The sequence below is a fragment of the Falco punctatus genome (assembly GCF_963210335.1).
Source record: "Falco punctatus genome assembly, chromosome: 7".
Lineage (NCBI taxonomy): Eukaryota > Metazoa > Chordata > Aves > Falconiformes > Falconidae > Falco > Falco punctatus.
In genome coordinates this window covers 3370653-3390347 of record NC_137587.1, presented here as the reverse complement: position 1 = coordinate 3390347, position 19695 = coordinate 3370653, and the positions used below count along the sequence as shown (strand labels likewise).

At 38.2% G+C, this 19695-nt stretch overlaps 1 protein-coding gene across 1 annotated transcript in view; it reads left to right on the top strand.

The window, feature by feature from the left end:
* Positions 1–19695, top strand: part of MYBPC3 (myosin binding protein C3) — a gene marked incomplete at its 5' end in the record, with an annotated part of 58555 nt that overhangs the window by 21111 nt on the left and 17749 nt on the right. Inside the window, 13 exons of the mRNA XM_080394948.1 lie at positions 378–483; positions 4433–4599; positions 4981–5146; positions 6064–6170; positions 6491–6520; positions 6677–6813; positions 8253–8330; positions 9597–9756; positions 10817–10921; positions 14397–14585; positions 16707–16841; positions 18026–18193; positions 19471–19559. Coding sequence (XP_080251074.1) covers positions 378–483; positions 4433–4599; positions 4981–5146; positions 6064–6170; positions 6491–6520; positions 6677–6813; positions 8253–8330; positions 9597–9756; positions 10817–10921; positions 14397–14585; positions 16707–16841; positions 18026–18193; positions 19471–19559 — 1637 coding nt within the window. The remainder of the gene's footprint in view (positions 1–377; positions 484–4432; positions 4600–4980; positions 5147–6063; positions 6171–6490; positions 6521–6676; positions 6814–8252; positions 8331–9596; positions 9757–10816; positions 10922–14396; positions 14586–16706; positions 16842–18025; positions 18194–19470; positions 19560–19695) is intronic.

Genomic DNA, 19695 nt, shown 5'->3' with positions numbered 1-19695 from the left:
AGAAAGTGATCTAAGTCTTCCCAATAATGGGGCTAGAAACTTCCAAAGTTTGATTCCACTCAAGATAAACATGTGCCTCAAACTCTACAAGCAGATCAAGTAGTACAGAGAACTAATGCCTCCAGTTTAGAATTTCAGAATAGATATGAGAACTGATTAATCCTGTGTTTCTATTCTGTCTCATGAAGCAAAACCCAAAAGGTCATTTGATAACATTGATAATGTGATGTGGCACAGTAAATGTTAGGATCCAACACAGAGACCATCACCGTGTAATTTGGCCAGGGGTTCTTCCTGTGGAGCGCAGACCGGTGAAATATACCTCTGGTATTCGGTCTTTCAGAATGTTGTTTTAATGAAGGTCTCTTCATTTCCAGAGCCTCCGATCCTGATCACCCACCCACTGGAGGACCAGATGGTGATGGTTGGAGAGAGGGTGGAGTTTGAGTGTGAAGTGTCTGAGGAAGGAGCTACTGTGAAATGGTAAGGTAATAGAAAAGGGGGGGGGGGTGGGAACCCACAACACAACAACATGAAACCATCTCTCTTCACTGGACAATCTAAGACCACAGTTTGTGGACAAAAGCTGTGGAATAAAAAGGAAAGTGGCATTCTATGTAACTGTTTTCAGGAAAAGATTGATCCTCCTCCTATAAGTATAGATATTTTATAATGTCTCTAGAATCTCTTGCTCAGTGCTTACAGGATGCTACTGACTGTACTGAGCTGTTAAGTTTCCTAAATAGGTGACAGCAATATCTAACTATTGCCCAGACTAATCAGATCTGTATTGAGAGGAGTTTGCTGTACTTCTGGGCTTCTCAACTACAGTGAGGTGTGCATTTCTTTTTTTAAAGTGTTTTTTCTTAGGTAAAACACAAGTGTCTCTTGAAACAGAGAGGGAAGGTCATTGACTTAAATTTTAACATATCTGTTGTGGCGATCCTGCAAAGTCAGTCATTATGCATATGCAGTGAGCAGGATTACGATGATAAACATTTAGACCATAGAGACCTTTTTGTTGGGCATTCCAGCTGAGCGGAAGCTGGAAGGTTCACGCTGCCCGGGCAGGCACAGCAGGCAGTGCTCACATACCAGGTCTTACGCACACTGTTCTCACTTCATTTCTCTACCAGATGAAATTCTCTTGTGCTTGTTAACAGCTTCAGGCACATGGTTATCAACTGCTCCCACAATGCCCATTACATTCCTGGAAAGTGCCAACCACTCATCTGCTCTCCCAAAGGAAGGAACTGAGAATTTAAATAGAGCCCAAGAGCTAGTTCAGCATATGCATTACACTGTTGAAGCCACATGTACAGACACACACATGCTATTGTTCAGGAACTGCTTACAGACACCTGGTCACAAGAGATGGTGACAACCAGATCTGTCCCTCTCAGAGCACAGTGCAGCTGCCGCACTTTGATCCTACGCCTTTGAACAACTCCCATACATCTTGCAGAGCTGGTATATGTGGGATGAGCATTTGGTGTGACAAGGGCAAACCTGCAGCTGTCTCAGCCTGAAATGCAGCAAGTGGTCAGAGAAACTCTTCAAAACATAGCAACAGAAAACTGAGCAGTTAGACATTTACACCGTATTTTACTGCTTTTATCACGTGAGACTCGGTCAATGCTCTTTGGCAACAGAGGGAGTGTTTTGGACAATGGAGAGATGAGTCCAGAGAAAACATGAAACACAATATGGAGAAAGAAATCCAGTTTTATGGCTCATTAGGGAAATAATCAACAGTTTAAGGCAAGTAACAGGCACTAACAGGGCACCTGTTATAGCTCTTGTACCCTTTAAACCTGGTACATAAAATCACAAGCACATGAACAAAAGCAATTACGTGACTTGCACAAGACAGAAATAAGGCTTAGAGCCTCTTAGGCATGGCCATCAGACTAGGGGTTGCAGAAGGGTCTCTTCATCGTAATCAGGAAACAATGTTTGCCTGAACACCCAGAAAGGTCTTACATTATTATTATGAAGTACTACAGAATAGTTATTTCTGAACTTCAGATGGTCTTGGAAATAATGTAATTCTTGAAGACAAAGATTTAATAAAATACATAGTTTTGACCTGATATTTCCATCTCTGAATGCTGGATGTGTCATCTTATCAGCTCCTAATGAAAGCAAAGTATTGTAACATAGTAACAACAATAAATCTGTGTGGCCCCATTATCACATAGTGCCTACATCAGTGATATCTCAGAACACATTAACAAATTTATCCTTAGAACTGAAACAGGAAAGCATTTCCAGAGAAAAGAGGTGTTTCATGGCAAAGTTGAGAGCAGATATTTGATCTTGCAAATGTTCAGGACTGATAGAATAAACCATGGCTGACCTACATATTATTGCACTAGTTCTGCTTCAAGTGTGAGGCTGGACCAGATGACCTACAGTGGTCTTTAAACCAACACTTCTACGGTTCTATAAAATCCTCCACTTACATTTCATTATAAGTAGATTCCTCTACCTCATTGTCCTCGTTACCAAAGGAAGGTCTGTAACATTACCTTCTATGAAATTTTTCACTTTTCACTGCAGCAGAGTATTATTTTAAGCCAAATGGTATCTGGCAGTTCTTTTTTGAGGTTTACAGTTTTATCATTCCACTGTTTGTCAGTACACCCCTCTGCAAACTTTCTACTCACATACAGCATTCAGCAATGTGCTAGTCAGTAAAACAAAGTGAAATGCACTATTCCCTTCCCAGGGATTTAAGACACTGGTCATTGCAAAAGTCTGTTTTCATTATTTAGACAAGATTTCAAGAAATCTCTCTCTTACCAATAGCTGAATAGAACACTCAGATATCTTTCATGAGCCACATGGCAAAATAAATCACCAAAAAATAGATTTAAAAGTTCAACTTTAGAACACTAGCCACAGTGCACGTGCCTGGTTTTGCCACAGCAGCATGCTGCACTTCGGGATTACAGTCCATTCTCAGCAGCTCAGCAAATGTTCACACATTGCATTGTAGCACTTGTTCCAGAACTAATCTGCATGAATGAGAATATCAGCCTTAGGAGAGCATCTTGCACATGGCCTCAGACCCTTGTCACTCAGCAAACAGAGGAAACATCATCCTGACATAACACTACGCGCTGTGCTTCACATGGTTGTTACAGGCATCCTCTGTTTCCTCCCTTACTAGTAGTGTAGTTCTGTGGTCTGGTAGGGAGGCCTGTGTTTTTCTAAACCACCTGTTGGTTCCAATATGCTGTGCCGTAAAGGACAGTTAGGGGGGATGCAGCTGCAGCAGGTACGTACATCTAAATCACAAGTTTTAAGATTCCTGTCTCTGCTGTGAAGTTTTGATCGCGTGACTCACTTCAGCAGACTAAGAGGCAAAAGGTTTTCTTGCATACATCTACCCAGAAATTGGAGCTATAGTATTTTAATAAGTCCCAAAGTGGCATTTCAGTTTGCTATCCTGTAAGATCATTTGTTATTGGTTACCAGTGGATATTCAGCTTAAGGGAAGTAATACAAGATAGAAAGAAAATTCTTACTTCATTAAAAGCAGATCATCTTTTCTATTTCTTTTTCCACATAAGTAAATATCAAAGAGAAAATTTTTTTCATTTACAAACTGCAGCAGTATTCAAGTAACATAATATAAATATATTAAAATAATAATGAAAAAAATTATATCAAAGGAGTAAGTCAACGAAATTGCAACTTATTTTCTTATAGCTTGTTGAAGTTATTTAGGATAAGGATCAGGAAATCTTTAAAACATTTTATGTATTTTTGTGTGACCTTGACTGAACAGCATGAATCCTCTCTGCTCGTTTCCCTTTATGAAAATTGAAAATTACAATAATTAAATTTCCTGCAAGGCTGAATGGTGAAGCTTAATTTAGTAATGTCTTAAATGTACCATGGCATCTTTGAATGGAAAGGGTAACAAAATCCAAAATACATCTTCATTTAAATCCATCCCAAAATTTTCTTCTTTCACTGATGCCCACAAACCATGAATTTGTAACAATTATAATTCACATCAGGAAAATTAAGACTTTTAAGTCATTTCTCAGAAAGTCCCTTTTACTTTATGTCAGCTTTTAAGATAGTAAATTCCCTGCTGGTGAAGTGTGTCTTCATCCCTGTATCTTCTACAGAAATGAATATATTTTCATGTTTACCTGTAGCATAGAAATAATAATAATCAAGTACTTCCTTGTGAGTGAACTCTCTTGAACCAGAGGTTCAAGCGAAGATTAACGGTCAAACTAGAAGCGTTCCAGTCGTGCTTCCAATAACATTTGTGCAATGGTCTCTTTTGCTAACCTGAAATGCTACAAAGATTGGATTTATCTTGTGTCTTCCAATCTCTAGTAACATCAAGCTGAGTCTTACTCTCCTCTCCCAACCACAGAAAATGACTCAACGCTATTTGGCATTGCAGGGAAAAGGACGGGATTGAGCTGACACGGGAAGAGACATTCAAATACCGATTCAAGAAAGATGGAAAGAAGCAATATCTGATTATTAATGAGACATCCAAGGAGGACAGTGGACACTACACAGTGAAGACCAATGGTGGGGTATCAGTCGCTGAACTAATTGTACAAGGTAGGCACAGGTAATATTACAGAACCAGAGAAGCTGAGAAATGAAAACAGGCCGAAGGTAACCTTCTCTAGGATAGGGCACAGGAGTAGCATAATCCCCATGCCAGGGGAAACAGCAACTTAATAAGGCGCATAAGGTTTGATAATAAAGGCCTCAAGAACTCAGACCTGCGTGCTGGATGTAATAGATACTCTGATAACAACAGGTGCTTAGCTATCAATCCTGTTAAAGCCCTGCACGCTGTGGATTTCCCTTCATATTTCACTCTTCCACAAACAGCTTGCTCAGCCCTAGCCCTTTCTATTCAGTAAATCCACACCATTTACTTACAGAGCTATTCCGATTTTTTGATGTGTGTATCGATTATTCTCACAATATCAGAGAAAAAGCTGGAAGTTTATCAGAGCATCGCAGACCTGACAGTGAAGGCACGCGACCAGGCAGTCTTCAAGTGTGAAGTTTCTGATGAAAATGTGAAAGGAATCTGGTTGAAAAATGGGAAGGAGGTGGTCCCAGATGAAAGGATAAAGATCTCTCATATCGGCAGGTAAATCTTGTTTCAGAAATCAGGTACAGTCTTGGGTACTGCATTACAATCCACAGGAACTAGTATCTCAGGGGATAGGAATATAAAATAAGACTTCATCCTGGCTCCAGCTAGAAGGAAAATAAGTTTAAAGCCTTCTCATATGCAATCGACATAGTCACAGACTTGCTTTGGTATGCATGCAGTCTTTCAGTGTTGGTACGTTTTGCATGTATGGCAGCAGAATGGCATATCAGCAGAATTCATTCTTTTCTTGGTATTCAATCTAGAAAACACCTTGTTGATAACTTTAAAATTAGCAGTAGTATTTAGACAGATTAAGATAGCACATATGCAGAAACCCCTTCACAAAAACGAGCGTTTATATTAACGCATACAGTTGTGCAATTCTGTGCTCAGGTTTCTTTGCAGTTTAACTACTACTGAAAATGGAGACCAAGGAAATTCAAAAGATACATAAACATTACATGTTAGGTAAAGCTGTCCTTGGTATTCCTTTTCTGTATTGTTTTGAATTTACAATACTACAGGGATGGAGCATTAATTTTTAGCTTATTTTTCCAGAATTTATTGCAGTCGCAATCTGATGAAATGAAACCAGTCAGCAGCGTTACAACTGCCCTTGTAATGGGAAAGGACTGGACTAAAGCAGAGAAATTGCTTCCTCTGTTCACACTAGAGGATGCATTTACCTTGATAAGAAAAATCCATTCATAGACAACATGCTGACATGGATTTGCCTCAATACTGAAAGTACAGCAGTCTACAGTCCTGGTGGTTGTTGACTTGATGGTAGGGCAAGGGGAGAAGAAACAGCAGTGTCTGTTAATATCCTATAGCCTGCATCTTGTCTTGTGAGATAGTACGGTTTCTCCTGGAGAGGTAAGGGAGTGGACTATATTTGTTCACGTTTCCAGAATCCATAAGCTAACTATTGAGGACGTAACACCAGACGACGAGGCTGATTATTCCTTCATCCCTCAGGGATTTGCCTACAACCTTTCTGCCAAGCTCCAGTTTTTGGGTAAGTTATCTTCAGAATATGTCATGGGAATTCCAGAGATATAAAATTATGGCATTAATCATAGTCATACCAGGAAAAAGCACACAATCTCTTTCCCGATACTTCAACATAAGCAACATAGCTTTTCCCTGTTATGTTGTGTTATCATTATCACCTTGTTTTACAGAGCTTAGTTTCCAGTTTGAGTTAATCTGTTGATGTTTATGCCTTATGAGGTTTTAATGATGAACAGTTTTAACATTACTTTGTGGGTGCAGATGCTATGTAAATTCTGTTTTCTGATCTGTTTCTCCTATTCCCTCCCCCACTTTCTTCCCCAGAGGTCAAGATTGATTTTGTACCAAGAGAAGGTAAGAACAGTGGTCGTTATTTATATGCAAGTAAACATGCTTTCAACAGCAAAGCAAGCAAAGTATTTTCATTTTTAATGTATGACTCTTCACCTTTTTTTCCATACAGAATACTCAAACTATATTTAAAACTTATTTTCTCTGCCTTTTCTATAGAACCTCCCAAAATCCACCTTGACTGTCTGGGCCAGTCCCCTGACACTATTGTCGTGGTGGCTGGGAACAAATTGAGACTGGATGTTCCCATATCAGGAGATCCAACACCCACTGTCATCTGGCAGAAAGTAAACAAGGTAATGCATAACCCAGCACAGTATCTGAGGCAAGGAAGGCACAATTAATTTACAATTCTTAGTTACAAGTATTTTCATCTTGCTTTTATTTTTCTTAAAATCCCCAGGAAAAAAAAATATGTATCTGCAATGCAGCTGTTTGGGATTTAGCTCTTTTTGTGAGAGCTGTCCTGAACTGTTCTTTTCCTGAACCATTCCAAAAGAAGGGGCTGAGTACATATGAGTAGACATTTGTATATGCAGACAGTAAGATACCATACACATTTATTCACTTCCTACCTCAGAGAAAAAGAAATAAGTGATGAGTCATCTCCATCACCTTCACCTGACAGGATGGACATGCTCTGGAGATGGCAGCTTCTTTTTTAATCTTTCTCAAGAATTCTACAGTCGGAAGAAAATGTCTTCTTAGCAGACCACTGGAGTAAAACGATTTGGGATAGTGAAAATAGATAACACTTGGTATTTATCTTATCAAGGAAAGAATTTAGAAGCTAGACACAAACTGTGAGCTTCCTTTCTGGCTATATCAGAACATCCCCACCCCCACCATCTGCAGGCTCATGAGCTATAACTAGCATAAAGCACAGAAATACTTTGCATAATATTGTACAGCATCATTACACTTCCCATAGGTGTAGATACAGACAACATACCATTGCAAATTAATTTCCCCAATCTCATTTCTTCGTAATCCTGTTGCATTCTTTGTTCAAGTTAGCATATTTAACAACAGTTCGGACTTCTTTTCTGCAACACAGAATTAGTATGGGAACAAAAAAGCCATTTGTCTCTTTTTGGGAACCAAGAGAAATTGACTTTTCTCATACACAAGCTTCTCTGACAAAATTATATCAGTGGTGACAGGATATCAGACAACCTCTATACAGTGGTATTTCTGAGGTATGAGGTCTCTATGTGTTAAAGAAGTCAGTCTTGGTTTGAAAGATGTATAACATATACTTACTAATGAAATCCTAAACAAACAGTAGCACAGCTTCAGAATATACTGTTTGATGTTACAGACCTGACTATATTTCTGCGTGCTAAAACATCTAAATCAACTTACTATCCTGTTGTTACAGAAAGAAGTAATCCTTATTTTCATAGTTAGGCAAGATGAGTAACTAGTACCACATCCAGTTACAATTCCACTGCAGGAATGTCATGTATCTTTAAGCTGTAAATTTGGTTTTGCTGACTTATCCTTCCCTTAACTCACTGCAATCTGATACATCTGTTTCCTTTTCTGCTTTTTACTTTTGCATAGTTTATTTCCTTTCCAGGTTAGCTTGCCGCCTCACTTTGCTCTTTGCTTTCATCACACCTCCATACTGACCCCCCTGCTTACAAACCTATGGACCGCTCTGTCTTACAGAAACAGCTTTACTGTTCTGCTCAGACTTAGCTTACTTTCTGGCATTTCTTTGCTTATCTAGAAAAGCAACCTTGTTCGAAGCAATGATGATTCCATGACTCCCTCAGAAAACAGCAGTGATACAAATACTGATAGTAAGGTAAGTTGCTTATGATTTATGCAGACACACAAATATGCATAGCATCTTCCAGATAAAAGGTCACATTCAGAAGGAAATAAAATTGAAGTCAATAGATATTAAAACTGGTGCAGCAAATAGCACACCAGGCCCAGCATCCTGCCTCACAACGGTAATTACCAAACACTTTGAATGGGCACAAGAGATCTGGTGAATAATTTTGGAGTAGGATGCTGATCAAGGAAATATTTTTAATCACCGCCACATGGTAGATGGATTAAGAGGAATCAAAGCAGTTATTTGAAAACTCTTCTAAATGTACTTACAAATATTTATCTCTTTTTTTTTTTTTTCCTCCCCTCACTAACCTGTAAGCTTCAATAATAACTAGAGGGAAAAAAAAACCTAGGACAAAATCTTACAGGACACTGGAAAAGGTGACAATGGATCAAGAGAGTGACTATATGCACAACACAGTGAAAGAGGATTTTCCACAAGTTTCTATTTTTTCCAGAAGTCTCCATTTTTTTCATAAATACTCTTTATTTTAATAGTCAAAAATACATTTATTACGCAGCAATAAACCTTTCTCAGGGATAGGGTTCTGCTGTATTCATCACTCTTCAGGCGCATATGCTTTCTAATAGTTCCTGTTCTAACTCCAAGATAAGCAGACACATGAAGGAAGAAATGTGTTACAAGTGTACGGCAAAGTTGTGTTCATTATGTTTAGACCTCAGCTCAGCGAAGAGTAAGAAGTAACCTATATGACACCGAGTGACAGAAATCACAGGGATGCCATTAAAAGTTACAAGAAACATGGTAATTATTTTAGAGGGAAATTGTTCAAGTCTATGCTATCTGATGCCAAATGTAGATACTGTTGATCGGGAAGGTTTGCTCAATCATTTAAATTTGCAAAACTTCTTGAATTTACATAGCACCCAACTGTTATCCATGAAACTCTTTACATCGGTACTAGCAGCTATCCCAAGAAGGAATTTGTGGAAGTACTGATTAATGTCATTGAAACGTAACTGGGCATGTGTAACTAGCAATGAACCTTAACAAGCTGCAGACTTTCAGAGCCAGTTTCCCCAAATGTTTTTTATGTCAGCCACTTAGTATTTTCTCTTCTGCATACAAGTAGAACTTGAAAAACCTTGTAACTTTTCAATAATTGTTATAACGTTCAATGACTTGAAGATTTTCACCAGCTTACACACTAGGCTCATCAGACTATCCCAGCAAACCTTACAGTGACTTTGTTATTTTCACTGCCCACAGCTTCTGTTTGAGTCTGAAGGCAGAGTTCGTGTGGAGATGCATGAAGATCACTGTGTTTTCATCATTGAAGGAGCAGAAAAGGAGGATGAGGGTGTATACAGAGTTATAGTTAAGAATCCAGTGGGAGAGGATAAGGCTGATATCACAGTCAAAGTTATCGGTAAGTGAAGGAAGGAAACAACCAGAGTATGAGAGCATCTTGAGTTCACTGAAACCCACCCTCCTCAGACTAAGGCAACTTCTGATTTTCAGTTTAGAAAAACTGAAAAGGGTCATAAAGGCAGGATCACTAGCTATCACAAAGTTTAGCAGAAGGCAACTACCTGTGAAAAACACTTCTGTCAAGAGGTAAGAGAACAACTCCCAGTTGAAATCTATGTACTCCCTAATGTATTTCCAATTTCAAGTGATCCTATCATTTTATAAATGACAATCCATTCTGAGGTATATGATTCATGCTTGTCTGAGATAAAAAAATCTTGCCATTTTGTTGTGGTTTATGTTTTCAAGCAAAGATCACCTTATTCTATAAGCAATAAATGGTTAATAGAATAGAGACATCATGATTCTGATATAAACAGATTTCCACTACAAATCACAGAACAGCAGGTGGAATATGATTTAGAGTTATTAATTTTTATAACATTTTTCATATTTAACTGTTTATACCCTGCCACACATGTGACAAATGGTCAGCTTATAAGCAAACTCAGAAATAATAAAAGAAAGTTACTTTCAGCTACAGTATTAAAATTCAGAATTCACTGCTTAGGTGAATAATAAGTTTCTTTTCATCTTTTATAAATCCTAAATTAGGACATTTGCCACTAATATCTCCAAATAAAATATGAGACATGTCACCATTATATTCTATATAAAGTTAATTCTAGAGAAAATAGGAAACCCTGGAGCAAGCCTTTTCTTACAGGACAGCGTCACCTTGTTACCATACATTTTTTTGTGCAAAAAGCTGATTATTCAGCTCCCTTGTCCTTTCCAGACATGATCAATGGTGTTTAAAGGAAAACCAACCTAACACAGAAGCACCAAAGAGCAAGATTCACTTCAGAATAAGATAATACATCCTCAGTTGTACCCACTATTGCCGACAGAGCTGTATCAATATGATAAAGAAAAAGCATTAAAGAAACCTATTTAATTGACTTGTATACAGAAACTGAAACAGTAACAACTCTCATTCATTCTCACACTTTCTTCAGATGTTCCTGACCCTCCAGAAGCTCCCAAGATCAGCAACATTGGAGAAGATTACTGTACTGTGCAGTGGCAACCCCCTAAGTACGATGGTGGGCAACCAGTACTTGGTAAGAAGTACCAAAATACAGTCCCCAGCAACCTTGCCTGTATTTTTTTGTTGATTCTTTACAACGGCACAGGATTCTCCATTTACTCTAGGGAAGGCTGACCCTCCACAACTAACACAGCAAACCTTCCAACTAGGTTCTGGCCCTGCAATTTTAGGGAGAGGGTGCCCCCTACCAGCACAATCTGAATCAGACAAACGCTTCCAAAAAAAGCACAAGAAGGCGATACCAAAAATAGTTTATCCTAAACATTTTCATTCAAGACTGAAATTGTAGATCAACATATAGACCTTTGGACCTACCTAGGGATACCAGCACAGATCTGTGGCCACCTCAGTCAGCAACTCCAGTCGTCTGCAACCTCAACCGCTTACACATTACATCTATTTTCTTTTAGAAAGCGACTTCATAATTCTGCTCCACATACAACCACACACCACTGCTCACAAAACACTTTTCAATCATTTTAATGACCTTAAAATCTGTAGTAAAAACCTAGAGGCCATAGTTACCATGCAATACAGGAAATAAGCAGAAGTAATCAAGAATATCTCTGATACCAATTTAAGTTCTCTGCAGAGCATGGTGGTTTCTAGATAAAACTCCCTAGGATCCTAGGAAAGAAGTCAAAATAATGTAGGGTCTTGGCCAATTTTAGGGAGAAATTTCTCTGGACTCCAAATCTAGCCATTCGTTTAATGAAGATCACCAGAATTTGAGTTTCTTTTCAAAGAAATACAATGAAAACTATATGGGATGCCAGGGCTAAAAGTGTTCTAAAACTCTTTTAACCCCCTGCATAGTATCTGGAAGAGAGAAGTTTGTATTTGCTTTTGGATACTTGGGGTTTATTCACTTCCACAAGAATAAAGTAACCTCATTTACTTCAACAGAAGTTATCTGTGGAGGAATAAACAAGATACTACTGGGCCAGCCCTTTGTGGTTTCATCTGTTCTGGCAGGAAGCAAGCAAGAAGTCAACAATTCAAACTTATGTGCAGAGATATGGACCAATAGCTGTCCCATCACCACAGCCCACCCACACACACCCCATTTACTAGGCAAAGCACATGATTTTGTTTTGTATAGTTTTCAGGACGCATACTTTGAAAGTTCTTTATTTTGTTTTCACAGAATGACACGGTTAACGTTCCACTAACTCTTTGCACTACATGAGGAGGTTTCTTCAGTTAGCACAGGACTGTACTACTAGTAGAGCTAGAACAAAACATCTGGAGGAAAAAAAGCCCAGATGCAGCACTATCCATTCAAAGTTTTAAAAGCAAGTTAAAAAGGCAGGGGAAAGAGACATACGCATTCTTATGTCTTCATATTGTTACAGATGGCACTGTAGGCAGTCTGCTACAGTCTTTATTAGCTATATCCAATATAGAAAAGAAATTCACACTCCATCTTCACTGTTACACAAATGGGGTCTCATATACTTTTTGTATTACTAAAGCAGTATCTTTATCTATCATACATCTGTGCATTTGGGGAAATAATCTGCTTTACCAAATGTCACCAGTAGTCCCAGTATGGTCTTTTTTTAAAAAAAATCCAATTCTGATCTGCCACAATGAAGAAGCATCTCAGTTCTGACAGGAAACTATGGTTATCTAAAATTGCAGAAAACCAGAAACTGAGTTGCTGAAACCCCTCCCAGTCTCACAGACCCTGGTGGAGGAAAAAAAAAAAAAAAAAAAAAAAAAAGGAACATGTCGAAGGAACCATAGGTTCTTTGCTTACAGCATTAACCCTGCTTAAAAGCTACTGAAAACAAGCATGCCAGGAGTAACTTTATACATTAGAAGCAATGATACAACCTGTCAGCTCACCACCACTTGTTTCCCAAAACATTCTATAGGTTCCCATACTCTTTTTGAAGTTCAGTGTAGGCAGGAAAGGCTGCTGATGCATGCTATAGCATGTCAACAAACATGCCTGTCATGCTCCATCTCCCATTAGACACTGTGTGAATCAACTTCCCAGGTACACCAAAGGGACACCTGCAAATTGATAGCCACGACCTTTGTGAGCAGCAGGGATTGAATCACCAGCACACACTGCTCGATTCATAAGTCTTTACAATGTATTCGTTATAGACTTACATTATTGTAGCTGACCACTGTTACAGATTTATCCCCTGTAGACTATGGTAGAAACAGACATACATTACATAAAAATACATGGTATGTGTTAATCACTATTCAGTGTATTTTCTGATTATTCACTCCCTAGTTCAAGATTAACAGCTTTGAGAACAAGTTCTATTTAAAAGAAGTCTATATGCATCACATCCAGGCGTACTATCTGCAACACAGAAGCAGCAGAAATTTAACATAGCTAGATGGAAAGAAAGCATCGATAACTTGTAGCATGTCACTGGAAAATAATGTATACAAACATTTCCAATGTGATATACAGCCATTCTCCGTATTAAGGACCAAGAATCACAGATTCCACTCCCAGTTTTGGGAAATCAGAGTTTAAAAGATGAACTGATAACCCAGCCTGACTTAGTCATTCTGAAAAACAGTACAATAGTTTGGGAAAGACTGTGGATATTGAGGGGGTGAGGGAGATGCATTAAAGACCTGGATTCTGGGCTGGGCATACAGACTACATCTAAGCTATACTACAGATTTGTTCTGCAGTGCATCCAGCTCTCTTGGTTCTCTGTAATCATACAGAGCATCTGTATTCACTTTCCTTCCCAAGGGAATCTAAGCAAGAAAAACTGTGTGTGGCCAGGACTTGCTCCACTCCACCATGGGACTGAAGCAGAGGTGGGAACTTCGCTGTCTCGGAAGCACGCCACAATTCCACCACTTGGCAATAGACACAGAGATCTAACTTCAGTTCTTTAATAAATCATATATAAATAATAAAGAAGAAAAAAAAAAGAAAAAAACACACACAATAAGGGTTCTTCCAACTAATTTTTTGCTTTGGGAATTATGCTGTTAGTGAAGATTAGTGAATTGCAGCAGAATATAAACTCTGTCTCATCTTACACATTTCAAGGCAATTTCTCTTTCACTGAAAGGGCTTTCTGTGGAACTGCTGTGTCTTGTTTCTTTGCTGTTAGGAGTGAATGCTCCACCATTCTCACCAGAGAGGAATTACCATTTAAACCAGATCTGTTTTATCTATTTTGCATACATCTAAATGCCTTGATAGTAGCGTACAGCATGCAAAATGTGCTTAAAGCCTAATACCAGACATAGAAAATTCTAAATAACTTCTACTCTGAAAAGTATAATTGTTCAGGTAAGAACGTCAGATAGAAGTAAAGTAATGCAAAAGGAAACTGTAGGAAAATACCAAAGCTTCACACAGTTCAGTTATACACAATAATTCTGAATCACATTTGGCTCTTTCATGCCATTGGGTGGAAAAAAAAAGGTGATTTTCTTTTTTCCTGTGATAATAATTTGCAGTTCTATTACATCATAAGAGCTGTCCTTTTCAGGCTATATTTTGGAGAGAAAGAAGAAGAAGAGCTATCGATGGATGAGACTGAACTTTGACCTTTTAAAAGAGCTAACCTACGAAGCCAAGCGAATGATTGAAGGAGTAGTTTATGAGATGCGGGTTTATGCTGTGAATTCTATTGGTATGTCCCGGCCAAGTCCTGCATCACAACCCTTCATGCCAATTGGTAAGTTTTACCACACTCTATGTTATTTTAGGACAAAACCAAGACAGGACAATTTTTACCTCTTCTCTTCAGCTGCCCTTATACCTAAAAAAGAATGTCTTAGGAAAGAGGCCATCAACAGACGGTCTCTATGTTCTACAACTGGCAACTCTATATTCTGTATTTATTCAACATTCTATAATTATTCTACAAGATGGCTACTCTCTATTTAATCAACCTTTTCCTTTGCAATCTTCCTCTTCTCCGTCTCTCATTCCCCTTCCTGAGAAGCACAGAGGTTCCAGTTTCATGAAATTGCTGATGAATTTTTAGCTGTTATAATTAGAAGTGTGAGAGGCAAGCTGGATCTGGAAAGGAGGAGAGCTAATTGACAGAAATTTCCCTGTCCCTCTCAGCTTCTGCCATTCCCTTATGGGTGCAAATATCACAGTATCCCACCCAGTACTCCCTTAATCCTGGCCCTCTCCACAGCTAAAAGGATAGCTGATTAAGAAAATATTTGAGGAATGATTTTCTATAAATAATCCTTCCCAACACAGCAGTGCAGTGTCTCCTGCAGTTCCTGAGCAAGGAGCAAGCTAAAGGAGTCCTCAGGAAGCCTGCCTGCTAAGAGCTTTAGGAAGAAGACCCACAAAAATACAAACAGCTAGAGACTGAAATGACTAGAGTTGCTGAATCTACAAGTATCAGTGATGGGGGACAGTCTGCTGAAGGAAATAATATGAAAGCAGATGATGCAGTGAAGGGGTCAGAAGGAAAGGATGAACTGCAAGAAGGGTCTCTTAACTCTGGATTTCACACACACAACGGCTGGTCTGCAACAAAAGAGGACAAACAAAAGCCATCAAGCGGAGCTACTGAAAATAAAGGTCCACAGTTTTCATGGGATAGGCAGAGTTTTACTTGATTAAGGACAAAGTTCACACTTACTGCTTCAGAGAACAGGTTTGGGGTTTTGACTGTGTACTGTGTGGCTGTGTATGCTCCCAAATGCCTTCGCCTCCTGGGTGCTGTTCACAGTCCTTGCTGCCATTTCAATATGAAAATTTTTGACACAGCTACAGGAAGGAAACTGGGTGATATTTTTTTCTTTTTTTTTTTTTATAACAACTTTGGGAACTAAGATCAATTTCCGTCAGTTGCACAGTTTATAAACCTGTACTTAACTTACTTTATATATTAAATATTTCTAATACATAAAATCTGTTATGTGCATTCAAAAGATGTTCGGCTTATAATGCATATACACAGAGTATGCCAAACATACATTTATTTAACATGATTGCTTTTATGCCATGTATACTAACTTTTACATTCAGCACTCTAAGTGTTATCTTGAAAAGTTACCATTGTTTGCTTTTTAGAATCTATGATTTCACAGTAGCATTTGTATCTGTTTGGAATTCTCCGGTAAGGGCTTTTCTTGATGGTTTTTTAATTAGTAGACAACAGTCATGCTTCAGAAGACCAAATTTAGCTAGTGTTCTTTCTGAACTATGGATTTCAAAAGAGCCATGATGCGTTCTGAAAAGATATAAAATAGCTGTATCTAACTGAAACAAAAACTTTTCAGCCCCAAAATATTTTTCTCAGGCATGTCTCTATTGCAAATGTGCAAATCAGAGCTAGTGTTTCTGTAAACATGTAAACCTAACTTTTGGTCATTTTTCTGCACCGTTAGAGGGAAGTGAGTGAAATAAAATTTCGCCACCGATTAATTTGGTCCTCTGATACTGTACATTTTGTCTAATTACAATCAGGGTGTAAGAACAGCATAAAAATTTTACATATTTTTATTCCTAGACTTTTTTTGCAGACTCCTGCTGATAATTTCACTCCCTTCTACAACTCTTCTTTTTTCATTGGCTTTTACTTATAAGGGAGCATATGTAACTAGGAACTACTTTAACTTCCTATTCCCCTCCCCATTGTGGGAACCTTATACTGCACTTCTATTAAATGAAGTATTAGGCATTACATTTTACAACCGAGCTTCAGCTAATTTTTATTAAAACAGACAGCGGTAGATAATTCAGCTGTTAATCACTTGTTCTATAGCCTTTGAATTCTCACAGTTATATTGCTATTTCTCAGAATTTACTTCTATGTATTTCCTTATAGCTCCTCCAAGTGAACCAACCCACTTTACAGTAGAAGATGTTTCTGACAGCACTGTTGCCTTGAAGTGGAGACCCCCTGAGCGTATTGGAGCTGGTGGATTAGATGGTTATATCGTGGAATACTGCAAAGATGGATGTAAGTAAGCATGAGGACTCAGCAGCAGCAAGTGAACGTTATCAAAATACTGTTTCAATAGCTTCACTGCAATATCTCAGTAAATTAACCATATCCAGTATCATTAAATTTGAACTCTAATCTATGACTAACAACCATCACCAGATTACTATGACGTGACTGTAAAACCACAAGTCACATCAACCATAACACAACCCTCACAATCATCATAAACTTTAGTGTAGAAAAATACTACAAAAATACTAGTGCTGTTCCACAGTCTCTACTATACTTTATAGAGCATTCACAAACCGCATTTTTCTTAAAGCCAATAAAACAACATGACCGTAACAACATCAGTCAATCTTTCAAGTAACTTACCTTAGCTCATTTAGTACTTGTGGTCTGGGAAGAGTGTAACTGTACCATATCCACAACATTCAACTTACTGTGATGCTACAATGTAACATTTGTGTCAAAAACCCAACAAATGTATCACTTCAGTCATGAAATCTTCTCCGACACTAAGCTCAATTGCCATATAACCTAAACTAGGGGGTTTACAGGGTATGATTTATCCAGAATTAGTTTATAGTCTTTAATGAGATATCATCACAGAATTACAGAATCCCTACGTCATCATCATAGAGTAATGATGTTATCAGTCATACTTCTGTGTCATTAGAATAACTAAGGAAGCCCTAGAATTCTGTTCTACAGTGTCAATTAAGAAGTTAATAAATCCCAACAGTTGTGTTCTCTATTATTGTTTTCAGCATATGCGGCTCTCACCCATCTGTTTGGACACCCACAGGAGTTACACTTATTCCAAGAAAAATCAAATTAAGGCCTCACTTTCTTGCTAAAAATAGTTCCAAAATCCCCCCTACCCCCCACTAATGAAAATAAATTTAGAGAAGCCCTGCAGCATTAAGCTCCATAAAATGGGACATCCGAGGAACTACCCAAAGATGACTCACTTGCCCTTAGCTGTTTTGAATAATAAAGTGTACATATTCCTTAGCTCCATGTGTAAACACACCTTCTAGATCCAGAGTTCTTTCTCCACGTTAGTTTATGCCCTTTTAAGAGTAGTATTGCATGTTAAATTCATTTTACCCTAACACAAATTTACTTTCAATTATAGAAAAGGCATCAGTTTGGAAAAAAAATATTATTACAATAAGCAAATCCTGTACTTGCAGCTACAGAATGGATTCCAGCTCTTCCTGGCCTAACTGAGCGCACATCTGCACTGATCAAAGACCTGGTGACAGGAGACAAACTTCATTTCCGTATAAAGGCTATAAACGTGGCTGGTGAAAGCGGGGCAGCAATCATCAAAGAGCCTGTTACCGTTCAAGAGATCCTGCGTGAGTATCTAGACTGAATAAATCTTACTCGTCTATTTCTTCTGGTCAAAATTTTGCTTTCTGAGTATAACACCCAATTTTGACTAGGTGCCTGATACATTCCAATTCTAAGAACATTACTATACTGCCCAGGTCTTTCATTTCTAAAGCATAGCTCTTAAAACAAAATCCTACTTGTTACTTTCAAAATATGGGTATTTTACCTCTTGTAAATAGCACTGTCACCCTTTATGAGACACTTTTTTCAGTTTTAGCTCTGTGCTGGAAAAGCTGTTAAATTACAGCAAAATGACCGCAGTGGCTATGGCAAGAGATCACTTTAAATAAAAGCCAGTTATCTATACTTGATTATCCTAGGTTATTAATTAACATCCTGTGTATCACCCAACAGCAGTAGATTATAAGTCATTTGACTGGAGTCCAAAAGATAAAGAGCTGCTAACAGTGGATTCCTCAGCCTTGACTCACACGACATGTCTGCCAGCCTCTCACTGACAGTAAAATGACTCTGTGTAAACGAAACAAAGTTGTAATGTATCTCCAAACCAAATGGATATTAAGACAGATACTCCAACTGTATTGTTAAGAAATACTTTCTGTAAATGACTAGGAAAAGAATAAGGAACACATGGAGAACATAAAAAGCTTTCCAAGGAGGTAAAGCAGGGACTAGATGAAAAAACATGCACTAAAGTCCCCATTTTGTTGGTGAAGAGTAAACTGCTACAGTGAGACTCCACTCCTTCCACCTCATAGAAAGAATTATAATTGAATGATTGTAAAAAAAGGAAATCCATTGATCAATCTGCTTTCAAAGTCCGTAAGTATCTCTAAATGGCAATTTACAAGGAGCTGCAGTAGCAACAGATTAATCAGTCTACAACCACTCTTTTACTCCAATACACTGTTGTCTATTCCTTTCTATAGAACTGATAAAGTTCTCCAGAGAAACAAAGTCCACACAGAAGGCTCACATCCAAGGGAAGTCACCCAGATCTGGCAGTTCAGATGCAACAGTTTCATAAATCCTGCTGTCATTGAAACCTGCTCAATACGTAACTGAGATTTGCAACTAAATTGGTATCTAATAGTCAAATATATTTGAAATTACTTAGAGAATTAGTTACTCCCCACCTATATAAACAGTGTTTGCACAATTTTCTTATGCTTACAAGTATCCAAGCCTCTCCTCTTTGGTGTTTTGTCTTATTCGACCTATAAGTAATGTTACAAATTATCTAAAACTTTCTATTTAATGTACTAATGCTTAACTGCAGAGCGTCCCAAAATCTGGTTGCCACGCCATCTCAGACAGACTCTGGTGAAGAAAGTAGGAGAGACAATCAATATTGTGATCCCTTTTCAGGTATGTATCAGTTTCTATTGTGTCACGGTTACTTGTCATTACTTACCTAGAGTAGTTTCCCCTTATGCGAGTTCCCATTCCTTCACTGCTTAAGTAGTATTACATAACGTGTAGCTGATGATTTAAAAAAACAAAA